General features: G+C 39.3%; 1 protein-coding gene across 1 annotated transcript; it reads right to left on the bottom strand.

The window, feature by feature from the left end:
- Nucleotides 1-1,699: 1,699 nt before the first annotated feature.
- Nucleotides 1,700-26,349, bottom strand: rbm27 (RNA binding motif protein 27). Its single transcript, XM_036588280.1, has 21 exons — nt 26,126-26,349; nt 25,299-25,417; nt 24,086-24,216; nt 23,880-23,959; nt 22,138-22,352; nt 20,571-20,864; nt 17,742-17,969; nt 12,950-13,114; nt 11,896-12,042; nt 11,523-11,664; nt 10,936-11,089; nt 9,125-9,328; nt 8,432-8,560; nt 8,216-8,341; nt 8,020-8,094; nt 7,556-7,723; nt 7,259-7,318; nt 5,776-5,973; nt 5,606-5,689; nt 5,332-5,451; nt 1,700-3,800 (listed from the first exon to the last, which is right to left on the bottom strand). The coding sequence occupies exons 1-21, from the start codon at nt 26,182-26,184 to the stop codon at nt 3,708-3,710; spliced, it is 2,991 nt and encodes a 996-aa protein (XP_036444173.1). The 5' UTR covers nt 26,185-26,349; the 3' UTR covers nt 1,700-3,707.
- Nucleotides 26,350-27,218: the final 869 nt, after the last annotated feature.

Raw genomic sequence — 27,218 nt, 5'->3', positions numbered from 1 at the left:
TAACTTGGCTAGTCTAACCTGATCGACAAATGCTCTCTTTGCTCAAATCATCTGTTGCCTGTCATAGCTATAATATAGCAAACGCTAACACTGTTTAGATGACTGGCCAAATTCCTACTTGTATTGTCCACAAACAATTGTTAAACGACGACTCTGAATTTTTTCAGTTCTAATGCTCTTTGAATGACAGCAGTGTTTGAAAGGTGCTATATAAATAAAGTTGCCTTGCCTTGTTTTGGCCAACAGAGCAGGCTGGCTGCTGCAATCTACTGACCATTTCTACCACTCGCTCACCTAGTTTTAGAGAATACTGCTGTGTACAAGTGCCAAAAGAGCCTACAACTTTTTCGGGAGAAAAAGGTACACAGGACAAAACGTATCGGGCTCTGAACGTTTTTATTTAACACAGGGGGCGATAGAGGCGATTTTTCTAAAACCCCATTCATTCTGCCCATAGAGAAAAGGAGCTCAGACCCGGAGTTCCTAATATGGGCATAACGAGGACTACAGAATGACGCACGACTACAGCGGTCTATAGGAAAGTCTGTTCACTCGGCGGCCATCTTTGCTACGCTGCCGGGCAGATATATGCAGCCATACAACACCACTTTAAAAATAAATATACTCGAAAATGAAGGTCAAATTAGCATTTTAAAATCATTTTCGAATTCACTCGTAAAATCTGAAAAAAAACCTCATAAATAGTTTGTAGCGTTTGGGTCAATAACATACAAAAGGTTGTCCTGGCTACCGCGCTTGCGCAAATCTCGATGACGCGGGGGGTGCTTGCCCGGCTCTAGGTTTTCCTTGCTCGCTGATTGGATCTTTTTACGGAGGGGCGGGACTATCTTCGCAGACGCCATGTTGAGCGTTTGGAGCATCGTATTCACCAGTGACCCAGCTCCTCCTTCAAAGGTTTTAATCAGGCATGGTTCTGTTTTTCTAGCTTTTAACTCAGTTTGAAATATTGTTTAGGGTTTTCCCCCCAGATCTCACTTATTAATGGTGGTCACAAATCTACAGGAATGCCAGCCCCTTTAAAGGGAAATTCCACCAGTTTTTGCATAATTCGACCACTGAAATCTAAACAAACTCATTCAGTGCTTTGATCTGAAATGTTCTGTTCTGCAGAAACTTACCCGAGTCAGAATTGAACAGTGGAGGTGATAGGAACCAGACATCTCAAGAGTTTAATGCCTCTAATAACTACCTCACAGAAAATAATTACATGTAATAGTTACACAAACGCTGCATAATGTCTGACATTATTATAAATTCATTCATGAGGGATACATACTGTCTGTTGTGAGGCGAACTAGTTCCCAAAAATATTTCACAATATTTTACCATGAACAACCTTGCATAGGCCTATACAAACTCAGAGATCACATGTAGGTTGGTATACTGGTGCTTTTGGATAGAAAATAAAGTGGCTATATGAGTGATGGAAACATTGTGAGCCCTGGTTCGTCACCACCACTGTGAAGAAATCAGTTTGCATGTTTCTCTACAATGAATCACTTCACATCAAACCACTCTGATGACCTGTTTACATTTCAACATTTGATTATGCAGAAATTAAAAAATGAACGGAATTCCCCTTTAAAAGCCCCGCCATCATATACTCCAACTTCATGTTCTCCTTGGAGTTTCTCATGCATGCTAGAAAGGAAAAAATAAAAAAGGACACTGGACAACATTTTCAGAAGGTAATTCTTGGAATGGACCATCAACTTTTTTCAAATTTGTTTTTTTTTTTCTCTCTCTTTTTCGTTGCTTTTTTTTTAGCCAAGTGAAATCTTTTGTGTTTTTTTTTAATTGTTCCTTTGATTATCCCCATTCCTTTGCCTTTATTGATAAGCAAACATGCGAGTGGCAAGTGTTAGAAATCCATTTTACAAACAGAAAACTGAAAAATACATCCATAGAGCCTCAAATATATAAACAGTAATAAAGTCAAAATCCATTTTACGCTAAATGTATTATACTACCATGGTATAGTAGCATAGACAAGAGTTTTACAAACAAAAATGAAGATCCTTTCCATATTGAAATCTTTTGACACTCCTGAATCTTCGAGACTCTTTCAAACACAAAAGAAGTTAAGAAGTTATGACTGCTACCCAGATGCTATACACCACAGCAATATTTTTACTTTCTGAGCTAAACAAACTGTCTCTGTGCGGGCTGTAACACTTTAAATTAATGAAGTGCCTGAAGGGAAAAAAAGAAAACAAAAAGCATCTAGTATTTGGGCACAAGGCATACAGCATACCTGCTGTAAGTAAATAAACAGTACTTACAGGAAAATGTTAAAGGATCACACTGCTCTTACACTAGGGAAACTCAGATCTTAATTGTTTTGAATTATGCATGTAGGGACAATAATAAAATATATATATTTATCAGGCTTACACACACTCTGCTCTTAAAACACTCAGAGCAACTCAATACAAGTTCTTAAAGAATTTTTTATACTACTTCTTTAAAACAAAGCTTTTGAAATTGGTAAAGCAACAAAGATGGGCTGAAAGAATGAAAAAATAAATCGGAAAAAAATTAAAATCCATTAAAAAATGGACAAAAAATTACCCACAGAAAACAAAAGTTTGTATGTCAACCCAAAAAAAAAAAACACATGAAGCTGTGGTTTGAATGATAAGTCTTCATAAATAAGAGTTCACGGCATGACGTGCTTTTGCAAGTCTGCTCAGAAAACAAGCAGAGTTTTTAAGCACTCTTGTATTTGAACGAGTTCTCTTAACATTAATCTAACATTCATTCTAATGGCTAAAAATAATTAACCGAACAGTCAGTACTATTGCAACCATTTACAAAATTTACAAAAAGAAGGAGGGGGGGGGGAAAAAAAGTCAGAAATCTTGTAAAAAGTCAGCTGACCGCTGATAGAGTAAGGCAAAAATGATGTATAAACCAAATGTACACATTCAGAACACCCCTGTTGACATTTTCTGGACTAATCGTAGCATATTATCTTTTATACTCATCCAAAGCTCTCTTTGGTTTCGGATGACGGAATACAAAGTGAGACGTAAACATGTACAGTTTGACACATACATCACTGGGTCCATATTTACACAAGGTGGCACCACAAATCTAGAGAGAAGAGAGGCGAAAAATCAAAGAATTGGGGTATACTAGCTTCTGGACTGAAGGTTAACAGAAAACCTTACAAAATGCTTTAAGAGCTTGATGTCAAGAAGGCATTTCTTCTCATAAAGAACTTCCCTCATACAATGTCATCTATGAATGAGTTTTGTCTGAACTGACTCAAGATCTTATGTCCAGTGGTGGGGACAGTTTGTTTTAAGGGGCAGATTTCAAAAATATTCACAGTAGTCACAAACGTGAGTTACTGATATCTGGTTAATCACAGTGAAACACAATACATGTTAATTTGAGTTCAGTCTCAGCAAAAGTGAGAGTTTCATATATTATGCAGAGGTTTCACAGCGGTAAAACAAAGCAAGTCCCTTCAGATACCTCGCATTCATCAAGACTGACCTTCACAGAGAGTGTGTCGCGCACACCATAATCTCTTTCCTGTTCTCTACTTCTAAGAATACTGGAAACTAGTTTAGAAAACAAAGTGATTTTATGTCTATCAAACTGACTTAAATTAGCTTCTTAAAAAAAGACTGTCCTTTTCACAAGGAAACAAATAAATGTTATGTTGGACTTCTTTTTCATCGTCTCCAAGAGCGGCTCTCATATTCGTCATCTTCGTCGTCGTCATCGTCCTCTTCCTCCTCTGGCAGCAAGAAAGGGCTAACTGGCTCCTGTGAATGCATGACCAGAGCTTAGCATAAACACAAAGTAATGATTGAACAGCCTGAAAAATGCTTGGTTTGCAGTTAAATAAGCAAAATTATGATCAGTTATGGTCTGTGCTGTTTTTTCAGCCAGATAGGTTAACTGCTAAAATCTTGCTGTACAAAATCTTGCAATGTATTTAAGTTGTCACTAGATACAAGCTTTTCACTTGCAAAGCACGTTTTCCTTGCGCCAAAAAAACGGAAAATATGGCAACGCTGCTGAAATGCCTACTCTGTCCTGGAACAGGCCAAAGTCCTTATAGGAAAGTCTGTTCACTCAACAGCCATGGTTGCAACACTGCCAGGCAGTTATTTCCAGCCATACAAGACCACTCCTCTCACTTTAAATGGAGGGAGACCAAAATACTTGAAGGTCATATTAGCATTTTTAAAAACATTTTCAAATTCACTGGTAAAATCTGACAAAAACCTCTTAAATAGCTTACAGCTTTAGACTCAGTTACGAGTCAGTTACGAAAAGGCTGTTCATGCTACTGCACTTGCGCAGATCTCGATAACGGGGGCGGGGGGGTGTCTTTCTAATGCTTTAGACTAAGCAGATAAGCTCTCTGGATTTCTGGATTAGAGAGTTCGGACATCTCATGGTTCTTAAATATGAGAATGTGTAACGTTAGAGAAAAATTAGTTCTCAAAAATTCAAATTTTCTAATACATTTTTTGAGCTTTCATGACTGTTAGAATTTGAATTCTGACTCATTCCTATTTTTCATGTGCACTCTGATGATAACAAATGCTGTGGCTATTTACAATCCAATTGAAGACTTTGCTTCATACTACTGATACAGTAAATAGCTACCACACAAAAAATGTAAAATATAGGTAACCTGGTGCAGTACAAGTCATCTCATATACTGCAATGATTCAGCTTCAGCAGCTAACAATAATCACAGAATTTAATCATCTTAAATAAAATTTAGACATTTTGTTCATTTCTTATTTTATTCTTTTCAGTCGTTCAATTTGATTTCTGGCCAGCTGGGGGGAGCCAGTCTTTCCTGCTCAATGGCAAACTCTGACTACAAGGACAATGACTGGAGACAGCCTGCTGAAGGATTTCCTTTGATTAGCTCACTACCACAACATCTACTTGAACTGGAGTGTGCTTTATGTAAATTATATGTATTTGAGCAAACGATATGCAAGTAAGGTACGCTGCCACTGCGTTGGAGCTTGTTTTTACGCACTGAGGCTGACTCATCAATTGTACTCTAACCTCCGCTTGTTCTGATGTCCTAGTAGTAGTTTGGAGTAGTTTGAACATCATTCAGGGTGGTAAAATCTGCCCTTGGTTTTATGCAACTTTGATGAATATGAGTCAATACATCTGGAATGATCTAGGCGGAAAGAGTCTGATTGACTTGTGCCCCGAGGTCTATGTTGACAGCAAATCTTTGTGGTTATTTGATTATAAAGAAAAGAACTGAGTTGAGGGTAAAAATGTAGCCTCTGCCACATATCCAAGAGTCAGACTTACTGTACTGACTTCCTCTTTAGACTCCTCTTCCTCTGGTTCAGTGGAGATGGACGGGGTTTTGGGTTTGTACCATGATATCTGTAGAATCCGACCTTTAAACTTTGCCCCTTGATTTGCAGCCTAGAAACAAAACAGACACACAAAATATAACACATCAAGAAGCAATAAATAGGGATTCCTTTGTAAATACACTACAGATTCATAGTACAAAATGTTTGCATGCATTATTTAGGTTGATCCTATTGATTTGCAGGTAAAAAGAAAGGAACATTACATTCTCTGCTTCACTCCGGGTCTTGAATGTCATCACAACGCTGTTGGCGTCTTGGTCACGAAGCTCTTCAATCTCCCCAAATTTCTGTGAACAGAGAGCACAAACGAGTTTACGGCCACTCCATTGAGGTGTCCAGACATACTTTCCCATCTAAATGCTCTGCCTCTTACCACAAAGTGCGGCATCAGCTCTTCCTTCTCTTCCTGAGTGACACCCAGGATGGCGAGAGCCCTTGGTCGGTGGTCCACCACCATGTGGTTGCCCACTCCTCGACCCCTCACGCTCCGCCCTCGGCCCCTGCCTCGGCTCCTGTTTGGTGCTAGAGCGGGTTTGGCGCGGCCGGCAGGCAAGAGCCCTAACCGCTTGGCCTGGATGAAAGAGGGAAGTGGTGGTTGCGTTAGTCTCAATACAGAAAGAATGTAAGAAAAATATGAGTGACAGAAAAAGCAATTGTAGTTTCAGTTTATTTTAAAATGCCAGTGTTTCTACAATCCTACCAGTCACAGTTTAAATCATAGCATCTATAAAAAAAACTACCCCATAAAATGATTCAAGAGTTTGAGAAAGGCAGGCTGAGATTCTGTGCCAGTAGTCACTAGCAATGGGTCAAACCTCAGGTCCTTCTTTTTTCTCGTTATATCATTTAAAAACACCTTACACTGTATTCATGAACATTTTATTTTGAGGCAGCCTGTTTGCACTACTTGTTTTCTCATGTACTTTCTAACTGTATGAGTTTTAGAAAGTAAACTGGAGATAATCATTGAGGTTACCCTCACCAGGAATCAGTAAATAAAATGTATTATTAGTGATTTAAAAAAAAAATGTAATTTCTAGCTTTTTTTTGAGTAGCTACCCAAAACCACCACCTATTTTAATGCATCTGTCTAAAGCCAGACTGTACTGACAGTCAGATTAGAGTTGTGAAGGCAAACAGCTGAACTAGTTTCTCTCATTCTCCAACCTTTACAGCCCTGATTATAAATCAAACATCACTGAGAAAACAAACAAAATCTTGTACAATCACTACACCAACATAGGCCAGCAGGCAAGTAAAGTGCTGGCCTTGAGGGCTTCAGCGCGGAGAAGAAGCCACCTCCTTCCTTCCCTCACTCCTCCACTAATTGTTCTTCCCCCTCTCCACAACGGGAAAGGAGATCAAACTTTAATGCAATGAAATGCATCAGTGAGAGAAGCCGATGTAGCGTCTAGATTCGTTAGGCCTTGTCCTCTGGGTCCAGTAAGTGCCTGCAGTTTAATGTGCAGGAGATGGGGTAATGGCGTGCATTTTTCACGCCAACTAATTTCAGCGCGGCACCAGCTTCTTGCTTGTTTTGCAGGAAGGCTGGATTAGCACAGAACATGTACAAGTTGTGTGTGTTTGTGTGGTGGTCTCAAGTGAGATGAAGCATGTCGGGGTTGGCATAAGCATTGAGGAGTTAAAGTAGAGAGACCATTTCGAAATTAAGTTTTGCAGTTTTGTGAGAAAGCATGTAAAACAAAAACAAAAAATAAATAAATAAATCACTAAATTCCCCTTAATATTACCACGCGTTTTGATACTTTGTCCATGTTCTTATTCAAATACACCTTAAAACGGAGTAAATTGTGAGAGTCATTTAGTGTAATGCGAGTAGAAAGGTGGTAGCTCACCTCCACCTGCAGCTGACCCAATCTCCTCTTCAGGTCTGTAGTGTCCTCTCCTGCGGTCAGCTTCACATGAAAATCAAAGTTGCAGTTATTGTCCAAACAATGAAGCTAACTTGGAAACCAATCCAACCCACATAAAAGTGACTGTGATGTGGATATTTTTACAGTTTTCCTGACTACAAACACATATGGTATCCTGACAAGTAACTTCTCACTGCAGAATTTTGTTACAAAACTCGGTGTTGGAATAAGTGCCTCTTACAGCCAATACTGAAAGTAACAATTATTATAAAGTCTTACATCTGTTTTGGTCTTGGCCTGCATGGTGTTAGCTGTGGACTGGGAGGCTGGACTGATCTCGTTCTTCAGCTGAGAGATCTTCTCAGTGAGTTCTTTCAGGGTCTTCATGATGTTGGCCCTCTCTTCTGGCTTCATCCCTCGGTTCTTCTCGAGACGGGCTATCAACACCTGCAATTGACAACGACCGTTACAACATTCATTCTCGGATAACAAAGAGAATTTGCTCTAGTTTGAAATTCAGATAGCAAGACAAGACAAATGATGAATTTAGTGTAGTGAATCAAATAAAAAATAAAAATAAATAGGGCAGTGCATCAAAATAGACTAAATATTTTTGTCTTTTTTTTTTATTTAGTTTTTTTTTTACACTCTCGCAAAACTACTGAATAAATCAACGCTAACACAAAAAGTGGGATTATGCATGACATTTTATGCTAAATAAACAGCACTTAAACCCATCTTACCTTCTGACACTCTATCTGTTTTTCAAGCATCTCTTGTTTCTTTTTCCTCATGTCTTGCTGCAGCTTCAAAGCTTCCTACAGGGACAAGAGATGAGACAATTAAGACTACCTAGAACACTCTAGACTGCGCAACCTTTGGAAGTCACACCTCTGCTGCTACCTTACAAAGTTTGAGAAGGCAAAAGGAAGCACTCACTTGCTTCTTTTTCAAAACCTCCTGAGCTTCAAGAGCTTTCGCCGTCTTCCCCAGGGCCTTCGGAGGAGGCTTTACGACTGTTCGTGAATAAGGTCCTTTTTGTAGGTTTGAGGCCGGCGCAACCGCCTTAAAACACAGCAACGCAAATTACAACAATGCAGAAGATTTTATTTTTGAGTCGGTTTCTACAGTCTACAGTGCACACGTGCTTCTTACCGATGAAGACTCTGCATTGGGATTGAGCGTGTCGAGACTGCCTGCAGGACCTGTTCCAGAGGAGGCTGGGTGCTTGGTGAAGGTTTTATTCAACACATAAGCCCCTGGTGTGTGCTGCTTATTAATGACCTAAACATACAGAAATTTAGGATATTTAGACTTAGACTTAATAAAACACCAGCCATAGACCAAAATAAATAAATAAATAAATAAATAAATGTGACACTTATTTCTGTCCTTTTTCAGGCTGGCTGCTCACAGTCTTCACTCTTGTGCATTCTTATGTGACATGCTTTCGCCTTGTCAATAAAATATGACATTTCTGAGTTTAAGTAGAAAATGTCGCTATAGCATGCGTACCACATATATCATGCAGACGTGATCTATGTTCTGCCTTCTACATTTGAGACTAGAATCATGCTCTTGGTGTCTGACAGCCCCTCTGTGCTCCATTTTACATGATCAAAGCAAATGGGTACAGACATAGTTGACTGACGTAACCCTCAAAAGGCAAAAGGTGAGGTACTGACTTTGAATAAAATTTTCAGATGTTCTGTCAAAGCCAATATGAAAAGGTCGCAACAACTTATTTCTCTAATCAAAATATGGTATTTAAAGGGCAACTGTAATGTTCTCATCTTACATGTTTGCACTCACACCCTCCCCTTCCATTCATAACCATCCCATTCTGACCTTGTGGGCTGTGTTGTGCTGTGGGCCGAGGCTGGAGCTCTGGCTCGGACCCTGTTCCTGGGCCGGTACCGTGGCCTCTCTGTGCCAGTACACTCTAATGAAGCGATTATTGAGCACAGCCTCAGTGCTGGAGATGGCTCGGCGTGCCTCCTCGTTGGCTGTGTACTGGATCAGAGCTGCCTCTGGGTCTCCCCCAAATGCCACCTATAACACAGCAACACAGTCAACTTTAAAATCAAACCTCTACCAAACAAAAAATTCTGATCGGTGGTCTAAAATACAGAAGGGAAATTAAACATTAGTTCTTAGGAATATTATGTTAGAAATAATATATTTGTATAGAAACAAAAAAATGTGTGTATGCAACAACATTTTTGTTATGTTTCATTCTTTGGAGCAATGGTATGTAAGAACCATATACAGTCATGTGAAGAAGTACAAACACCACATGAAATGATTCTCTTTTTTGACACATGTGGTCATATTAGTATTTGATCTTCAGTAAAACAGTGTGTATAGGTAAATGTTAAGTAATAGAAGAAAATACAATTGAAATTTGACTTTGCAATCATTTATTTAAAAAATTAACTGAGATGTCTGTTGAAAATGTAAGTACATCCCTGGCTACAGTAACTGGTACTGTGAAAACTTTTTGCCCATTCCTCCATGCAGAATTTCAAATCACCCCAGTGTTTCAATGGGATTCAGATCTGGGCTTTGAATAGGTCATTCCAAAACCCTCCATTTCTTCCTTCTGAGCGATTCCTTGGTGGATTTACTTGCATATTTGGGATCATTATCCTGTTGGAAGGTCCACTTCTTCAGTTTCAACCTTTTTACAGACACATTCTCCTCAAGCACTCTCTGGTATGAAAGAGAATGCATAGCCGATCACCATGCTTTACAGTTGGTATGAGGTTCTTCTGATCAAATGCTGCCTTTTGTTTTTGCCAAACACAGCTTCTGGTACTGTGTCCAAACAACATTATCTTTGACTCTATGGCACATTGTTGCAGAGGTTCCGGAAATTTTAGTCTTGCCCTAATGTTCTTTTTAGACAGCAAAGACTTTCTCCTGATGCACCTCCCATGTAGGTCAAATTTTAGGAGTCCTCTTCTAACGGTAAATGCATGCACATCAACAGTGGCAGGGGCCACCAGCAGATCCTACGACGAACCCCTTTGGGGTTCTTACAGTCTTTTTCTAGTTTCTTACAGTCTTCTCTCAGGATAAATTTACTGGGGCGGCCTGGCCTGGACAAATTGGCAGTTGTTTTATATCTTCTCCACTTGTAGATGACCTTCCAGACACAAAATTTCGGATATCTTCTTAAACCCCTTCCCAGACTCATTGGCATCTACAACTTTTTTTCTGAAGGCCTCAGAGAGCTCTTTTGGTCTAGGCATGATAATACCACACACTCCAAAACAAAGAGCAAACCAGACCAGATACCTGAGGTTTAAACAAGACAAGTTCCTCCAAGATATACCTATGCGTATGATTTCACTTTGACACATATGAAGTAGTGATATATGTAGGGGTGTACTTACTGTTTCACAGTGTTTTGAGTCTATCCAGAAGGAAAACTGCTGAAATTAATGGTAATTAACTGTACACTACAGATGTGGTAAACAGAGATCAAGGTGGGCTGACCATTCAGGCAAAATGACTAGCCATTAAAAAGTTTTTCCCAGAGAAGCAAAAGTTCTACAGCATTACTCCAAAGAACATTTTTGACACCTTTATTATCAAGAATGTAGATAAGGCTATGCTCGACAGAGTTGGCTAATAGAGGAAACAAAGGTTTGTACCTGGATATTCACTATCGTCCCAAACTTGCTGAAATGCTCGTTCAGTTTGGTAATGTTGTTGAGCTCTCGAGGGATTTTGCGAACTTCAAGTTTGGTGTTAACATAGTGGTTCTTCTTAGGGAAGGCCGGCTTGTGCTGGCTATTGAAATTTTGCCTAGGGGGAACAAAATTCTTCGGTTAGACCAAATGCACACAATGGTGAGCTGTATGTTCCTTTGAGAAGCCTATGGAAAAATGGGCTCAAACTGGAAGGAGTACAACTGCAAGTGGATCAAGTAACTGGAAGTACCCTGCTACATATAGAAACACTGTCTACACAAAATGCTACTGGTACCTGGTGGGTATATGATGCTGGCTGACTTGATCAAGCTTTTAATTGGACCACCTATCAATATCAAAATTTATTCATTTCAATTTAAGGTAACATCCAGTCGAATCCAAAATACTCCTGTGCAGCCTCTCTGTACTCAACCCAATTAAGCTTACAAACAGTGAGCTCACTAACCTAATGCATATTTAGTCTAAGCAAAAGGATGATTACATAGTGCAGCTGTGTAAACGTAACAGATATCAATGCAGACACTCACTTGTCCATCCAGGGCTTTTTGGCCTGAGGACCATCCACAGAGCCCAAGGTCCTCTTCCTGTTCTCGGGCTCCATGCCGTATCTCGCCTCATTGCTTGACACATTCGTTATCAACGGTTCCGTCTGAATTACAATATTCGCAGCTAAACAGACAAAAACATTTATTTTTCATTGTTGCTGTATTCAACATGTGCCAAAAGAGACTGTTGATTCCTTAAATTGCAGACAGCTGTGTAATATAATAACAACTGTGGTATGTAAGCACATTTTTCAGAACACCCACTTACTAAGACCTTAAGACTCAATTAAGACAAAACAGGAAAAGAATGTGCAAGTTAGATGTGTAGGGCAGAACAGTGAGAGATCTGTGATACCTCGGGAAGACTGTCCATCCCCTGAGGTGAGACCGATGAGGTTGGATCTCTGGGTCTGGATTCGAGGGATGAACTGGCGGTACTGGATTCTGCTTGGCCCAGTGAGGCCCGGAGACTCTGGGTTATATGCCTCAGGATCATAGCTATCTGATGAGTGAAAGATAAATAAGAAAAACACCTTAATAAGCAAACAAGCAAACAAACAAACAAAAAAATCTACTTTGCATCATAAACTTGTGACTATAAATAAATATAGTAAATAAATAAATAAATAACTATATATATACATATATATATATATACACATATATATATATATATATATATATACACAGCAGTATAAACAGCAGTTTTCAGTTACAGGCATCCTAACAATTTTTTATTAGTAAAGCATTTGCATTTCTTTCAGACATAAAAAAAAAACAACCTGGGAAAATGCAGCCTGACATACAGACACTCTAATCAATTTCACTAAACACACCATTTGCATTGCTGTTAGACATCAAAATGCAACTTGAGACAGCATGTTTCAAACGCTAAAATATGCTAAGAGCACCACTAACTGGTGGATATTTGTCATTACATTCCTCATAGACAAACCGTAAGATAACCACCCCCCCCAAACACACACACACACACACAAACACACCAAACTTTAAATCACATTGGTTCAATACTGTTAATTGGTAATGTAGTTTCATATACACGTTTCCATGACACTGTATAGTTCAAGTAGTGAAATAACTATGATCACATTTTAGTAATAGAAGTACTGCATTTTGAATGACACCACTTTGGCAGATAATTTTTAAACTCACTGCAGTTATTTAGGCAAATCCTAATAATTAAAGCCACTTGCTCCTATTTACAGACAGCAAAGCTAGACCTGTAGCTCTAAAATAAACCTGTTGAAGCAAACTAACAGCATTACCTGACTTATTTCATCAACCACAGTGGAAAATAAACTAAATACAGTTCTGTCTCTGTTAAACTAGACAAAGCTGAACGGACGTACCACAGCCGATTATAGAGAAAGGTAAAAGCAGTGGCTTACATTCAGACAGAGTGTACTGAGGATGGAGAGAAGTGGAAGAAGAAGCAGAGGAAGAAGGAGGAGGAGGAGGTGGTGGTCCCACTCCAGGCGGGGCCAGAGGAGAGGAGGCGCTTGTCCTTGCATGGGGTGGAGTCTCTATCCCACTGGCTGGGATTAGAGGAGGTCCTACATGGGACAAAATATAAAACTTACAAGTCTCAAAACAGAATCTACAACAAGGCCAGCACTGTTACTGCAACAGGTTTTGGGCAAAAACAACACAAGCAATAATGCAGACCATATGAATATGTACCAGGCTCCCGTTATTTCACATAGAGAGAGACATGTCCAAAAGTTTGTAAACATCTATGTCTTGTGAAATCAACAAATTTAAATAGGGAATTTGTCCACTACCCTTTTCTGCAGTAACAGCCTCTGCTCTTCTGGAATGGCTTATTTACACTAGATTTTGGAACATTACTGTGAGGTTTTGACTGCATTCAGCCATGAGAGCATTAGCGAGGTCAGGTACTAATGTCTAGGTCTTTAAAAGGTCTTTAAAATAATATATATATATATATATATATATATATATATATATATATATATATATATATAGTTTCGGTATGTGTCAGGGTAAGTACATTTTTTCAAATAAAACCATTTTAGATGTTCAAGCAAACCTAACTTATAAGTTAACATGGACTTCTATTTCTTGGATGTCTTTTTTATATATCCACATTTTAATAAGAACCATACCCTATTTTCTCCCCAATTTAGTCGTCTCCAATTCCACCCGCTAGTTAGGACTCCCCCAATCACACGATGCTATCAACGCTAGGAGGGTGAAGGCTAACACAGGCTTCCTCTGAGACCTGTGAAGCGCCACCGCATCTTTTCGAGCTGCCGCTCACGCAACGTCATTGGACAGCCGAACGCGCTCGGAGGAAAGCGCCAACCGCCAGATCTGTTACGTCAGCTAACAGACGCCTGCGCTGACTAGCATCGCGCGGAGTGATGGGGCCATCCCACCCACCCAGAGAGAGCGAGGCCAACTGTGCTCTCTCGGACTCCCGGCTACGGATGGCTGTAGCATCACCAAGGATCGAACTCGCGATCTCCTGATGATAGGGCCAACGCTTAGACGGTTGCGCCACTCGGGAACCATAAGACCATTTTTAAGAACTAAAATAAATCTGTAATTTTTTTTTCTACCATTTTTTTTTTTTTTAAACGAAAGGTGAACAAAAGGTTAATTTCTACAAGGCTGAAGCTGGTTGCTTATTCACCAGCTTTTTCTCTAAAATTTTCAATTCCACCTCAAATAAAGCTGCAGTTACATTCTAACACCTGTACAGACACCTGAATACAATTGCTGCACCATTTAAGGTGCAACGAATAAGCGAAATTCAGCTTTGTCAAATTTTTCAAGTCATAGTACCAGCTAGTCCACAGTTTGTTGCATGCACAAACCCCGAGAACATTGTTTGATGAAGCTAATAAGAGTCAGGTGGCTGTTTTAGGTGGTACGAGAGTAAACAGAAGTGCTCTGGTGTCCATGTCAGGCTAAGGCTATCCCCAAAAGACCAGCAAGTCCTTCATGGGCGCTGCCTCGAAAGCAAAGTGGGCTACTTCACATGCTACAGACTAGACAGAACTCAAAGAACTGCTGCACTTTCATTTGACTAAAATGTCCCTGGCTCAGCTTTTCGGACAAATAGTCTTGTATGCCATGTTATCCTGACCTAAGGATAGAATTTCAACCTGTATAAAAGATGAATTCAACACCGCCCACCACTATGCTGGTTATACATTGACAGTGCACTCACATACAAAAATGCCCGCCCAAGTATAATTCAATCCATTTAAAAATAAATATAGTATTTTTATAAATCCTTTCCGAAAAACACAATGCACTTAAAATTTGGCCGCTACATGAACACAGCTCAGAGGGGCTGTGGGAGGTGCAGTGTGGCGGAGTGTAAAAGAGAGTGAAAGAGACAGCAGGAGAAGGAGCAGCAAGAATTCATGCAGCACCTGCATATTATATTATACAACTACTGCATGTATTGAACAAAGGTGTCCTAACTAAAATGATCTTTCTCTTAACTGAAAAAATGTTTATTTGGCTCTGAAATTGACAAATTAATTCAATTTCACTGAAAAGTCTGAAGTCTCTCCACAAACATTATGTTTGACAGCTGATGCCACTGGTGGACAACGGCATAGACTGTCATGATAGCAGACTAATATGACTGATATTGAAATCGCCAGTGTCAGATATGATGAATCGTCAGAGAGTGCTGGGGTGACAATAGACCCAATTAATACAAACCACTCTTTAGGTTTCAGCACAAGACAGACGAATCTGCACTAGAGAACTTAAACCTTACATCTCTTTTGACCAATCACCAATTTAATACCCTGACTTGTGAAGCTAACCTAGATTACATTTTGTAGCTGGGAAAACATCTCACTCGTCTCACTGATCTCTGAGAAAATGGCTGGGAAGATAATGTGACATATCCACTTTAATATCATCAGAAATGTAACCTGGCAAATGAACTGAAGTAAGACTGTTGTAGAAATGTTTCTTACCATGCCTAGTTGATATTTATATCTGGAATATCTGTTATAAATGACATTTTCAGCACTAGTGTTTGTCTGAACGGGACAGACCGATGTGTGCATTTTAGTGTAACAAACACTATTACAAAATCATACTTCTGTTCAAATGAGAAAAACGTTATGCTAGTCTTTACCAAATACTGCAGTCCTCTTCAAATTAGCTAGCTAAACATGTAACAGTGTTAGACTTATACATGATCATGAGCTAAGAACTTTGCTTGAAATCGCCCTCAATGTGTTCTTATGCCATCACTTGCTAACAAGCAAGTGTAAGGAATGATGAATCTTCAGTCTGGCTATTTATTACTTCTTTTTACAGAGGCGTCTTATATCTGTATTTATTGTTGTTTTACTGTCCAAAGACTGTATGGGTCTCTTGACCTACAAACTGAGCTGCATTTAAAAAAAAAAAGCCCTGGTGGCATTAGTGTTTATCTATTTATACTTACTGTAGAACAGCATGATTAAGAGCAATATATGATTGAGCACTATATGGGTCGAATTTGTTAAAAATGAAGAGCCAGCAGGCAACATGCTAAAGCCCCTGAAATATTACTTCTTGAGTAACATTTGTGAGTTTTACGACAAATTCCAAAGTCTGTAAGTAACAACGGGCAGGGCAAAACAACAAACCTTTTAAGTCTTTATTGATGTGTTTGACATTTCCTTCTCAGCTGTTGCTTAGCATTTAACAGGTAAGTATTAAGAAATATTCTAAGAAGAGGCTGCAGAGGAGGAGGACAGACTTTTAGGTATGCTGACATGTTGCAAATTCATAGTGTCAGCGAAGCACTTCACAGTCATTGTGCGAGCGTAAACCTTACTGAAATACAGCCAGAGAAAAGGGCTATATCTTAGGGAAGTGCATACTGGTCATTTCCTTGGCCGTTATTCGCAGTAAAAGACATTTTTAAGCAAGTCTTGCTTGCATCCAAGACCCTCTGACAGGCTGTAGTGTGACTTACTTGGGTCAAAAAGCTCAAAAAACTGATCTAAAACCACCCCCCTTTCAAATCACCATCAAAAATGGCAGGAAAAAATGTGCTATATAGCAAATGGCAGAGGAAGTCATTCGTTTTTTTTTTTTTAATACATTCACGTGGAAGTTACTTAACAGAAAGTGCATCAGCCATGCTCAAAGAACAGCACAGCAGTGATGCTCTACAGACTAAATAAAACGTATATAAAAGCGTTAGCACTATCAATATCGGTATGGGGCCCACAGCAACACAGTCTAGAAAATGAAACACTGTGTGTGTTTGTAATAACCGAGGGCAATCATTATTATTGTTATTGTTATTATTTTTTTTTTATTATTTATGTGTTATTTATTAATGCTTTAGAGTTAGTGGGCCTTGGGCATGGTGAGCTTAGGCTCATGTGCAGCTGCTTCAGAGCATCCCATTTAATGCTTTTCTATGGTGGTTATACAAGTTTTTTGTGTGTAATTCCAACACCAGTGTCAGTATCTGTATTCACTAATTAGAAGGGGTGTCTCGATACTTTTGGCCATACAGTGCAGTCCTTGAGTAGCCATAGTGCCGCACTGGCATTCAATTCAACCTTGTGTTAACTCATTTGTCTTTAACAGTGGCTAAAGTCCTCTGAAATATCCAGATTTTGAGATTTAAACAAATCAAGAAGTCCAATATCCAAGTTGCAAATTGTTCTCCAGAAAAAAACAAAAAAAAAAAACACATTAAAAATGCATTAAAGGAGCAAATACGAAACCAGCTTAGCAACAGGTCACAAACAAAGACGCACCCATAAGAAAAACAGCTTTCCACCCACTGTGGGGTAAAACTGTTCATTGTCATGACACCCTACACTACTCCAATGACAACTGCCAAACACTGAGTAAGATATTGTATTTCACATAACAAGAAAAACTCCAACAAATGACATTTTGCAGGACAGCTAATTACAGTTTGAATATCACTTCTGGCCAGTCCTTCAAGTATGCAACTTATGACGTGTGTGTAACCCATTTTTGTGAGGTAGACTATCACCATACTTTAATTTGCCATCAGGGAGCCAATCAGCCAATTAGGAAAATGCTTTTTCTGCTTTTGGTCTGTATTTCCAATGACAAGACCTATTCATCTTCCTTCAGGTGACTCATCCTGGCTATATATACAGAACAAGCAAGAAGCACATCAGAACAACCTGGCGCACATTTACTCACCTGGCATTGGGTAGATGCCCGGTGGTGGAGGCTGGCCATGTGGCGGTATGGGCATGGGCATGGGCATGCCGGGAGGTGGCTCCGTCATGGGGGGAAGAGGCATGCGGGTGGGTGGCATGCCAGGAGGTGGGAAAGGAATCATGGTGGGCAGAGCAACGTCATCCACAATCAGAGGGTCATTGCCATGGTCGAAAGGACAGAGGTCACCACGTACGCAGAATCCTTTCTCTGGTGGGAGATGACAAAAGAAAAGACATTTTTTTAAGAAAGGTGCATAAGATGCATCCCAGCAGAATCCTTGAAGCTGAAGGTACAAACACTGTAAGAGAGACTTTTGTGAAAATTTTCATTTAGTGTCACAGTTTTATTGTTAGTCACAGAGTATGATGAGGCCACCCTAAAAAAAAAAAAAATAAATATGCAAAATGCATTTTCCCTTGTTGCCATCTATGTGTTATTTCTCCTGCATGCTGACCAGTGTTTCTGAACCAATTTGAGCTGAAATTCCTTCCCTCTCAACTAACTCTAACACCTTTAAGCAACCTTCTTCACATTTCTGCACTGTAGACACTGCAATATTGGCTTTGCAGTACATTTATTCTACAATAAACACATAAAATAACTTAGGCTACAAATTTTTTTCAATCTTATCCGCAAAGGGCCGGTGTGGCTGCAGGTTTTCACTCCAAACAAGCTGAAGCACACCTGATTCTACCTGATACTTGTTTAATCAGTTGGCCTTAGGCGTCAAACTTTTCATCAGGTGAATTTCTGCTTTGCTGGAGTGAAAACCTGCAGCCACACCAGCCCTCTGCAGATAAGATTGGAGACCCCTGTTCTAGGGTATTACATTAGTGATGCCCAAAGATATCAGAATTAAATCAGTATCGACAGAATTACTTTTTAAACAATAAATAAACAAATAAATAAATAAAAACTGGCATTGGACAGATGTTTACATTTAGCAGATATTTCTAACCAATATGGGATTATCCACAACACTAGCAAATGTTGGGCCATTGTGCCAAAATGTCTGCATTTTATTTATTTTATAGCATTTGTATCCCTACATATAAAATAAATTTTTCTCTGTAATGGTAATCCGGGTAGATACTGTCTCAATTTCTGCATTTAATAAATGTTTATATATAAGCAGTGAGAAAGGGGAATTGTAGGCCGGCAAGTCGGTATCCGCTATTTTTTATTTATTTATTTTTTTAAGTACATCTGCCAATGGTGATACATAAACATGCATAATACACTGAAATTGGGTCTACATCTACCTTGATTAGCATTATAGAGAAATGTAACACTTTGTTGCATTACAAATGCAGTAAAATAAACTCAGTACAGTGCAGTATGTGAGATGTTGAATACAAATCCTTGTATTCATAGGTTTTTTATGTCACTAATTTTTTTTTCTACTTGTCGGATGAAAAACAAATATGACCGTGAGTTTTGAAAACGTAAAGTATAATTATATTCAATAATTTTTATGCAAATATCTGCCTGAAACAAAACACAAAACATTCTCAATACTCAGATTCATCTTCATTCACAGCTCATTATCGAGCCCCTTCTGAGTTGAAGTAGGTGTGTTAAAGCAGACAAACACTAAAATATGCAGGACACGCATACTCTAGAATTAGATTTGCAAACCACACAATATCTTTAAATAAATAGCTCTAGCCAGAATAAGATCATCTACCAACAGCACAAAAAAGTCAAAGAATCCTGCCATCAGCCATATCTGTCACACTTCAAAGACATCTGCTTGTCACTTAATCAGTAGCCATTTAAGAGATCATTAGACACCTTAGTTAAACAACCTATATCCTTGGTCCCTACAGACAAACCCAGCCATCTCCCACCAGTATGAAAAATACCCCAGCTCCAAAGAGACTGAAGGGTAAATATACACACTACCCCTTTAGGAAAGCTCCTCTGAGACTGACACTGACTGAAAAATAGCTCTATAGAGAATTCACTGGAAGGACTCTTACACAAAAGTCATTAGTAATGGTCATTAGCGGTGCCAGGTAGATTTATCACCAACACGAAAGACAACAGCCTATTCACTCTGGCACTAGGACAACCCAGTCAATCAGAAATGGAATCCATCAGAAGTATCTCATTATCTGATGTATCGTTTGCAGATCCAGTTAAAAACATCTAAACAAAACTGATGATCAAAATGTTAATCTGTGACTCGATAAAATGTGGCATCCACTGGTGGCCTGGTTGTCTGCGAAACCGACACTTGTTACACACAGAACAGTGTACTGTCTCTTGTTAACAGCAAAAAAGTGCCTAAGCAAGCTAAATAGTCAAATTAGCAGTTTTAGACTTGTACTTTATTAGTTGCAATAAATGTACAAAACAGACAATTAAATCATTAATTGCAATTATTTATAGAAAAATTGTCAGCTAAAATTTCAAGACTGTCACAGGCCTAACTGGTGGTTAAAATTTTCAAGTTAAAAACAGCATCTGGCTTGTGGCTTTGCACAATGACGGCACATCAAACCCTCTCACAGGTTTTGAAAGACAGTCACAAACCCATATGAAATAGCTATGAGACAAAAGTGCAACATCGGGTCAAGGGAAGTGTATCTTCATCATATCTTCACAAAACAGTACAAGTACTAATTTATACAACAAACACATTTATACTTATTGTATAATTTTTTTTATTTAATGAACCTAAAAATGCAACATAACTTCGCAAAACATCCAACCATTAATCTTAGTTAAACACATTCACACCAACCAATAACACTAATAACACAGTCATAAGCAATAAAACACAGTCTTAAATAAAGCTCTCACCGTCGTAGTCCCTACAACGGTGTTTGAGCACGCCGCTCTTCCCCTCGCTGTGGTTGGAGTAGTAAGTGGACCAGCTTTCTGTGGTGCTGTCAGGGAGGTGAGCTGGAGCCACTGCCGTTACCGCGCTGGGGACCCCAGGGCTCCCCGAAGGGGGGAACTGTGGCTGGGGGTTGGGCAGAGGGAGCAGGGGGGCGGGGTGCTGCTTCTGCTGGTGGTGAGGGTTACTCAAGGGGACTGGAGAGGGAGTGTATTGCTCCAGGTCCTTTCTCTCTTGCTCGAATTTGGACCTATGTTCTGTGAACAGGAAACAGTGTTTAAAGGAACGGTGGAGGCCCGGCTGTGGATTTTTTTTTAAAATGGTGCCAGATACTGCTTTTAGCTTTGTAAGTGATGACTGAAACACATCACACATTAACACATTCAGAACTTAAAAATGAAGTAATTTAGTTCACAACATTAATCAAAGCACAACAGCCAGTATCTGACTTTCCCTCAGCTTTCTAACAAAATATTTATTTCCACAAATTTAACTCAAATGACCACAAGCAGAGAGGATAAAAATGAGATATTACTGTAAGCCAGGGCTTCTAAATCCTGGCTCTGGAGTATCAACGCCCTGCACATTTGAATGTTTTCCAAAGGGCTGCAATGATCCCTATAAGTCAACAATGGTAACTTGCTGTTATTACAGGGCTTGACATCAAGCTTTTTTCAGGATTCTTCATATGAACAAGGAACTCCACATTTCACTTGTCTGAACGTCAATCACGTGTCCGTGGGAAAATGCCAATAGCATTTGCAAATTACTTCTGCAGAGCATAAGTTAATTATATTGTTACAATTTGACACTGAACAGTTTATATTGTGTGAGAAAGAGAAACTAGTTTCTCAAAGAGAAAGAAAAACCACTACTTTCTCAAATATTTACATCCTTCTTGTCACTACTCTGCTGAGCAACTTACACATTTAATACATATGCTGAATTTATTGTTTTTAAAAGTATTCACTCCTCATAGAACATATTCGTTTCTGACCTGTTTTGCCTTGCATATTTCACCATCCACTTGTCCAACACAAACTTTCACTCATACAAACAGACAAGAGTTAATGTGGAGCCCTGATATTACTTCCTTTTACTTTTAGCCACACTTCTTTGCCCTTTTTGTCCCTCTGATCTTGACATGACAGTCTGAACACAATCATCCATATATAAAACAAAAAACACTTCAATAAACAGGAGGTTGTGGCAAACAACGTTACTAATATTATAAGCCAAAACAATTAACGAGTCTGTCTATCTGCCACTGTGTAATGGATGTTAGATTGGCATACAAAATGTTGGTGTTTAAAATACACCTGAACTTTAAAAATAATTAAAGGATTTCCTACACTGATTTTATATTGAATGTGTTTACCATGCCTCTTATGCATGATGCCCTAGTTTTCTCTACTCTAATACTTTTAGGCTGATTAACTGAACTACTTAGAGCAGAACACTAAAACATGCAGGGAGCGGTACTCCAGGTCCAATTTTGGGAGCCAATGCTGTAAGCTAAGTGTCACTCACCTCGTCTCTGCCCGTGCACCCTGTCTCTGCTCCTGCCTCGGCTGCTGCTTCGACTGCGGCTCCTGCTCCGGCTCCTGCTGCGGCTGTAGCTGCGGCTGCGTCCCCTAGAGCTCACACCCCTGCACTCGTGCCGCTCCCGGTATGACTCGCTGCCCTTCCCGTGGCGTTCAGGCTCCCGCCGTTTGCGGTCATCTCGCCGCCGCTCGTCTCGACTCCTGAGGTGGGGTACACAATTAGGATAAGAGAGGGACATCTGATATCACAAACTGGTAGAAGAGATAAAACTTTCAATAAAATGTTCCTCAATACAAGCTGTAAAAGGTGAGGAGTAGACAGTCAGAGGAAATTCAGATATACTTAAACACTAATACAAGGCTCAGCAAATACAGAACTACAGTACAAAAATATTTGTGGAGGAAACACAAATGCACACAGATTACGATCAAATAAATGCTCATAAATTACTACCTTGAGGGCAAAATAAAAGCAAATTCCTTTTTATTTTCCACAAGTACTTATGTTCCATTAAATATAGTCTTTCAGCCTTTTCAAGTCTGTGGATTTTAACTGACTTGTTTAATTTCTGGAGCATGTAATAAAAATGTACCTCTCACTCCCTCAAAACCTTGCAAAATGTTTTAGATCATCCTATTAAAAACTATGAAAGGGAAGATTCACCGCAGTTGTGACCTATTCAGGCCAAATATTTATGCTATCTGAAAATTAATCATGAAAGAATGGCTCAGAACTGCTCTGCCACGGCCTGAGAAATTCAATTATTTATTGCAACTGTCTGCATTCTCAAAATCTTCCCCTCTCAAAACCTCAAGCATTGATGGGTAGTTTCATTTTTACTGTGAGTGTTGGACAGCCTACTTGTTTAACCCTCTGAAGCTGAGAGCTTCTTATAGCTCTGTATTCCATATTAAGGTTTGAACATATTTGGTTGGACTTCTGTGTTCATCCAGAAAGTTGTTATAGTCCAGACATTGCTCTTCAGGAATGGGGCAGTAGCCATGGTTGCTAGTTTGCTGTGTATGTGTGTGAGTCTCCTTGAAACAACCTTTGGGAAGTCAGTTATCATTTTTTTCAAAATGTCACCCCTGAAAGAAGACTGGGTGTAACACAATAACACACACTGCTCCACCTTTTGTAGTTTGAAATGAAACGGTTTTGACTCTTGATTACTTTCTGGACCCACAGAATGGAATTAAGATGATTCTTTTTTTCAGTCAGAAATGTTTCCCTAGTGATGACAACATGGTTTTTTATGTCAAAATCAGTAAACTACCACTTTAACAACTGGGGCATCATGTTTTTGAGTTTTTGCACAATTGTATTGGTTTAGCTTAGAACAGTAACACAGCTGGAAGCACTTGCTAATATTCTGTTATTTTCCAAGTCAAGCAGGCTTACTCAGAATTCATAACAATTATGGAGCAACCACAAATACTTAAGCACAGATCACGCTACTCTGGCATTAATGGAGTTTCTACAAGACTGCTTTTGATGCAATCCAGCCTTCTGTCCTAAACCTGCCTTGGAGCGCCCTTTAATACAAAAAAGGCTGCATGAGAACTTTTATAAATTGGAATTACTGCACAAGACTTTTTTATTATAAAAATGTCTTCATGCTAAAAGTAATATATTTTATAATACCAACTATATAATACCAAAGAGTAGCCCTTAACAACAAAGTCTATGGATATAAAAACAACAGGATATGGCATTAAGACACTTACCTTGACTCATTAAAGTCAGAACGATTCCTCAGTGGACTTCTCCTTCTTCGGCTTTCCCTGTCATCCTCAACATGACTAGCCTGAAAACAAAGTTAGTGTAAACTTGACAACAGGGATCTAAAAGAAAATGACTTTAAATCTACAAGAAGAATAACAAGACCCATTTAAGGCAAGTGGTAGGATAACATATCACATCATAACTATACCTCTTCCTTCTCCTCAGGTTTTTGCGCTGGAGACTTCGTCTCCTCTTTAGGAACTTCTTTAGCAGGTGGATTTCCCAAGTAGTTTTTGGTGGTTAGACATTCAAAGAGCTTATCCACAAAGCCTGTGGTTTCTGTGGGCACAAGGTGCACAGAAAAGTAGCTTCAGTAAAACAGTGTGCAACTTATGCTGTACAAATATACACTACACTTAGGGGTGGGCAATATGACAAAAATATCATATCACAACACTTAGACATTTTTACAATGCACGATATATTTTGATCCCCAGACACAGTGCATCAGTAGTAATAATGAAATGTAGTCAAATTGCCCACCTGTTACTATACCTTTAAAGGGGAATGCCACACGTTTTTCCAACATTTCTGCACAATGACATATTTAAGTCATTCAGAGTGGTTTGGTGCAAAATGCTCCATTCTAGAGTAACAGAATTGTTCTTGATAGTGATAGGAACCAGACGATTTAAAAGTTTGATGCCTCATAGGAAACTACTTACATGAAACAGAAATGCCTGATGCTGGACACATTGTTTTACAACAGTTTTAAAATAAGATTAAATCTAGTCATGGCAGAGAGGTACATGCAGGGCATCATTAGGCACAACAGTATGCCAAAAACCTTATATGTTTCCAGATATATCACCATCCATCATCAACATTACAAATAAAAACTCAGAGGATATGTGTTGGTTCATTGATCATCTTGGACACTACATTTGCATTTGATACGACAGTGACCCCAAGTTATCACCACCAGGGTGAAAAAAGGAGTGTCTCTACAACGTACCATTTCACATAAAATCACTCTTTGACTTTGTTCACATCTCAACGATTGCATTATGCAGAAAATGAGGAAAAAATGGTGGAATTCCCTTTTAAATCATGTCACATGATACAGCTTTCTTATGGTGAGGCTCATGAGCACATCACTTCCATACTTTCTCACAAGATGAAATCCCATTTAAACCTCACTGACTTACTCCAGAAGTGACTGAAGACAGCACTTTGCAGCTGCATCATCTGGTAAGAGCTTTGTGAAGTTTTGCCATGTCACTAATACATTCCCCATTTATATAGCCAGAAAGCAGAGACCATCAGCAAAACACAAGTAAACACATGTAAATCCTGACTTTTATGTTGCAGAATAGTTTGCGAGATGAGGACATATCTCCTACAGATTAAACTGTGTTTACCTTTCTGTAAGAAGACGTCCAACTGGTCAGCACACAGTGCTCGGAGTTCTTTCTCTGGTTTATCCTTCTTGACTAAAGCCACCACGTAGTTTGCCAATGCAGAAGGGTCAGCATCACATCTGTGAAAATCAGACAACACGTGAGTGAGCTATATTTTCATATTCATAGCATTTGTTTGGGTTGGCATATAAACAAGTAGACTCCAGTGCTTTGAATATGCTAAGTGGAACACGCAGGATAAACACTTATGGACGTGCAAGCTTCAAAAGCTCCTCAACAAACAATTGTTCGTGCCTGCAGTATTTGACTCCAAGCTTCCCTCAGCATCAACCTTGATCCCCAGAATACCAAATCAACAGGGAGTGCTGCAGCTGGCAAGACACACAGCATATGTTTTTGCTAGCAGCACTGAGTCTCGCTTCTTTCTTTAAAGTGCGAGGCCCTGGAACCTCAGCACCTCGAATAAGATTCCCAAAACAACACCATATGCAGAATAACTTTTCATCTGGCCCTCTCCTGGCCTAGCAAGAGTGAGATAAATCACGCTGCTGACTAGATATCAATCGCATAGCCCCCTCGCCTAGCTTTAGCTAGCTTCAAGCTAAAGAAAAGTGTAGAAACTGACTCATTGTGGGTCGTGAAAATCTCTTTTACGGGGCTCAGCAACCTCGTTTAAAAGTCGACGACCACTACAGAGGGCTAATAAAACGCTAAAACGTATGTACAAGTGTAAAACTAGCCCGTGGGTAACGTTAGCTAGCGAGCTAATATGTGCTAGTTAGCAAGTGCTAGCTGGCTAAAAAATGTCATTCCAAGTCCTCACTTACATCGGCTCGAGGAGTTTTGCCAGCCACGATTTCAGAGCGTCCACATTATCTATAATCATCGTGCCGAGCACAGAACAATACTGACTAGACGTGGAGTTTTTTCAGCGCTATTCCTACTTTCATCGTCTACAGTATAACGTTAATTCAACGTGGGCCTCCTCTTAATCACTCGCACGTCTGACGAACTGCTCTACGTTCAAACACATTGGTAACAGCGACGTCGGACTCCTTAACGAATCACTTCTTTAGACCCCGTTCGTTTCAATAGATCAGTCGAACCGATTCACCGTTTACATAAACCATTTTGTCAGACTTGTAGACAAAATGTAATAAACATTTTTAACAATTTGATCTCCTAAAATCACACTATGAAAAACTCAACATTAATTCTTAAGAGCTACAGGTTTTTAATGGTTCACATTTTCTCGTTGTAACTGGTTTAACGTTACTATTTCTGTTGTGTGTTTTGTGCCTTCCGAGTCGGACTGATTATTATTTATTTATTTATGTTGTTTTTTTTCTGCAACTATTAGAATATTTACAAACATAGATATTGTAGTTATAGTGTTTATATGTATGAAAGATACAAAAAACAGCAGATGAACCAGACGTTTATACCTTAGATGTACAAGTATTTGGTAACTGGAATGACATAATACATGTAATACAAATAATTCTGTAAAACTTTATATAGTATGTATTAATTTAGCGGTCAAAAAATTGCAAGGATGTGAAATACGAACATAATAGTCGTTACTATAAAAAAGAAATAAGAGAGGGGTTCACACTGAAAAAGTATCAGGACTGAATGAACATTAGTAAATAGAAGTATTTAACATCTGACTTACTGGCTGAACCGAATCTCTTTAGACTCTTTAAAGAAGTTGACTTGCCCTGTGAATCAATGAATCATTGAATTGAAAGTTCGATTCATTGAAGCAGGCAGTTGGAAGGAATCGATTCAGTAAACTGAACTTTCCAATACAGGAGCAGGACTGGCGATGCCACGAGCCAATCAGTTTTTCTAGATTGAGGGCGCGCAGAACTGGCCAGTGGTCCAATCTGAAAGGCGCAGACTCCGTACGCCAAACTC

This window comes from Colossoma macropomum, unplaced genomic scaffold (genome assembly GCF_904425465.1).
Source record: "Colossoma macropomum unplaced genomic scaffold, Colossoma_macropomum, whole genome shotgun sequence".
Taxonomy (NCBI): domain Eukaryota; kingdom Metazoa; phylum Chordata; class Actinopteri; order Characiformes; family Serrasalmidae; genus Colossoma; species Colossoma macropomum.
The sequence above is the reverse complement of the archived record's forward strand: the minus strand, read 5'-3'. Positions and strand labels throughout refer to the sequence as shown.

Excerpts from the sequence above, each read along its gene's own strand:
- rbm27 (XM_036588280.1), bottom strand. The coding sequence starts at position 26,184 with ATGATTATAGATAATGTGGACGCTCTGAAATCGTGGCTGGCAAAACTC. Across the intron at positions 5,690-5,775 it reads AGCTGATGCCGCACTTTGTG|AAATTTGGGGAGATTGAAGA; the intron begins GTAAGAGGCAGA and ends CTCTGTTCACAG. Across the intron at positions 5,452-5,605 it reads CCCGGAGTGAAGCAGAGAAT|GCTGCAAATCAAGGGGCAAA; the intron begins GTAATGTTCCTT and ends TTTTGTTTCTAG.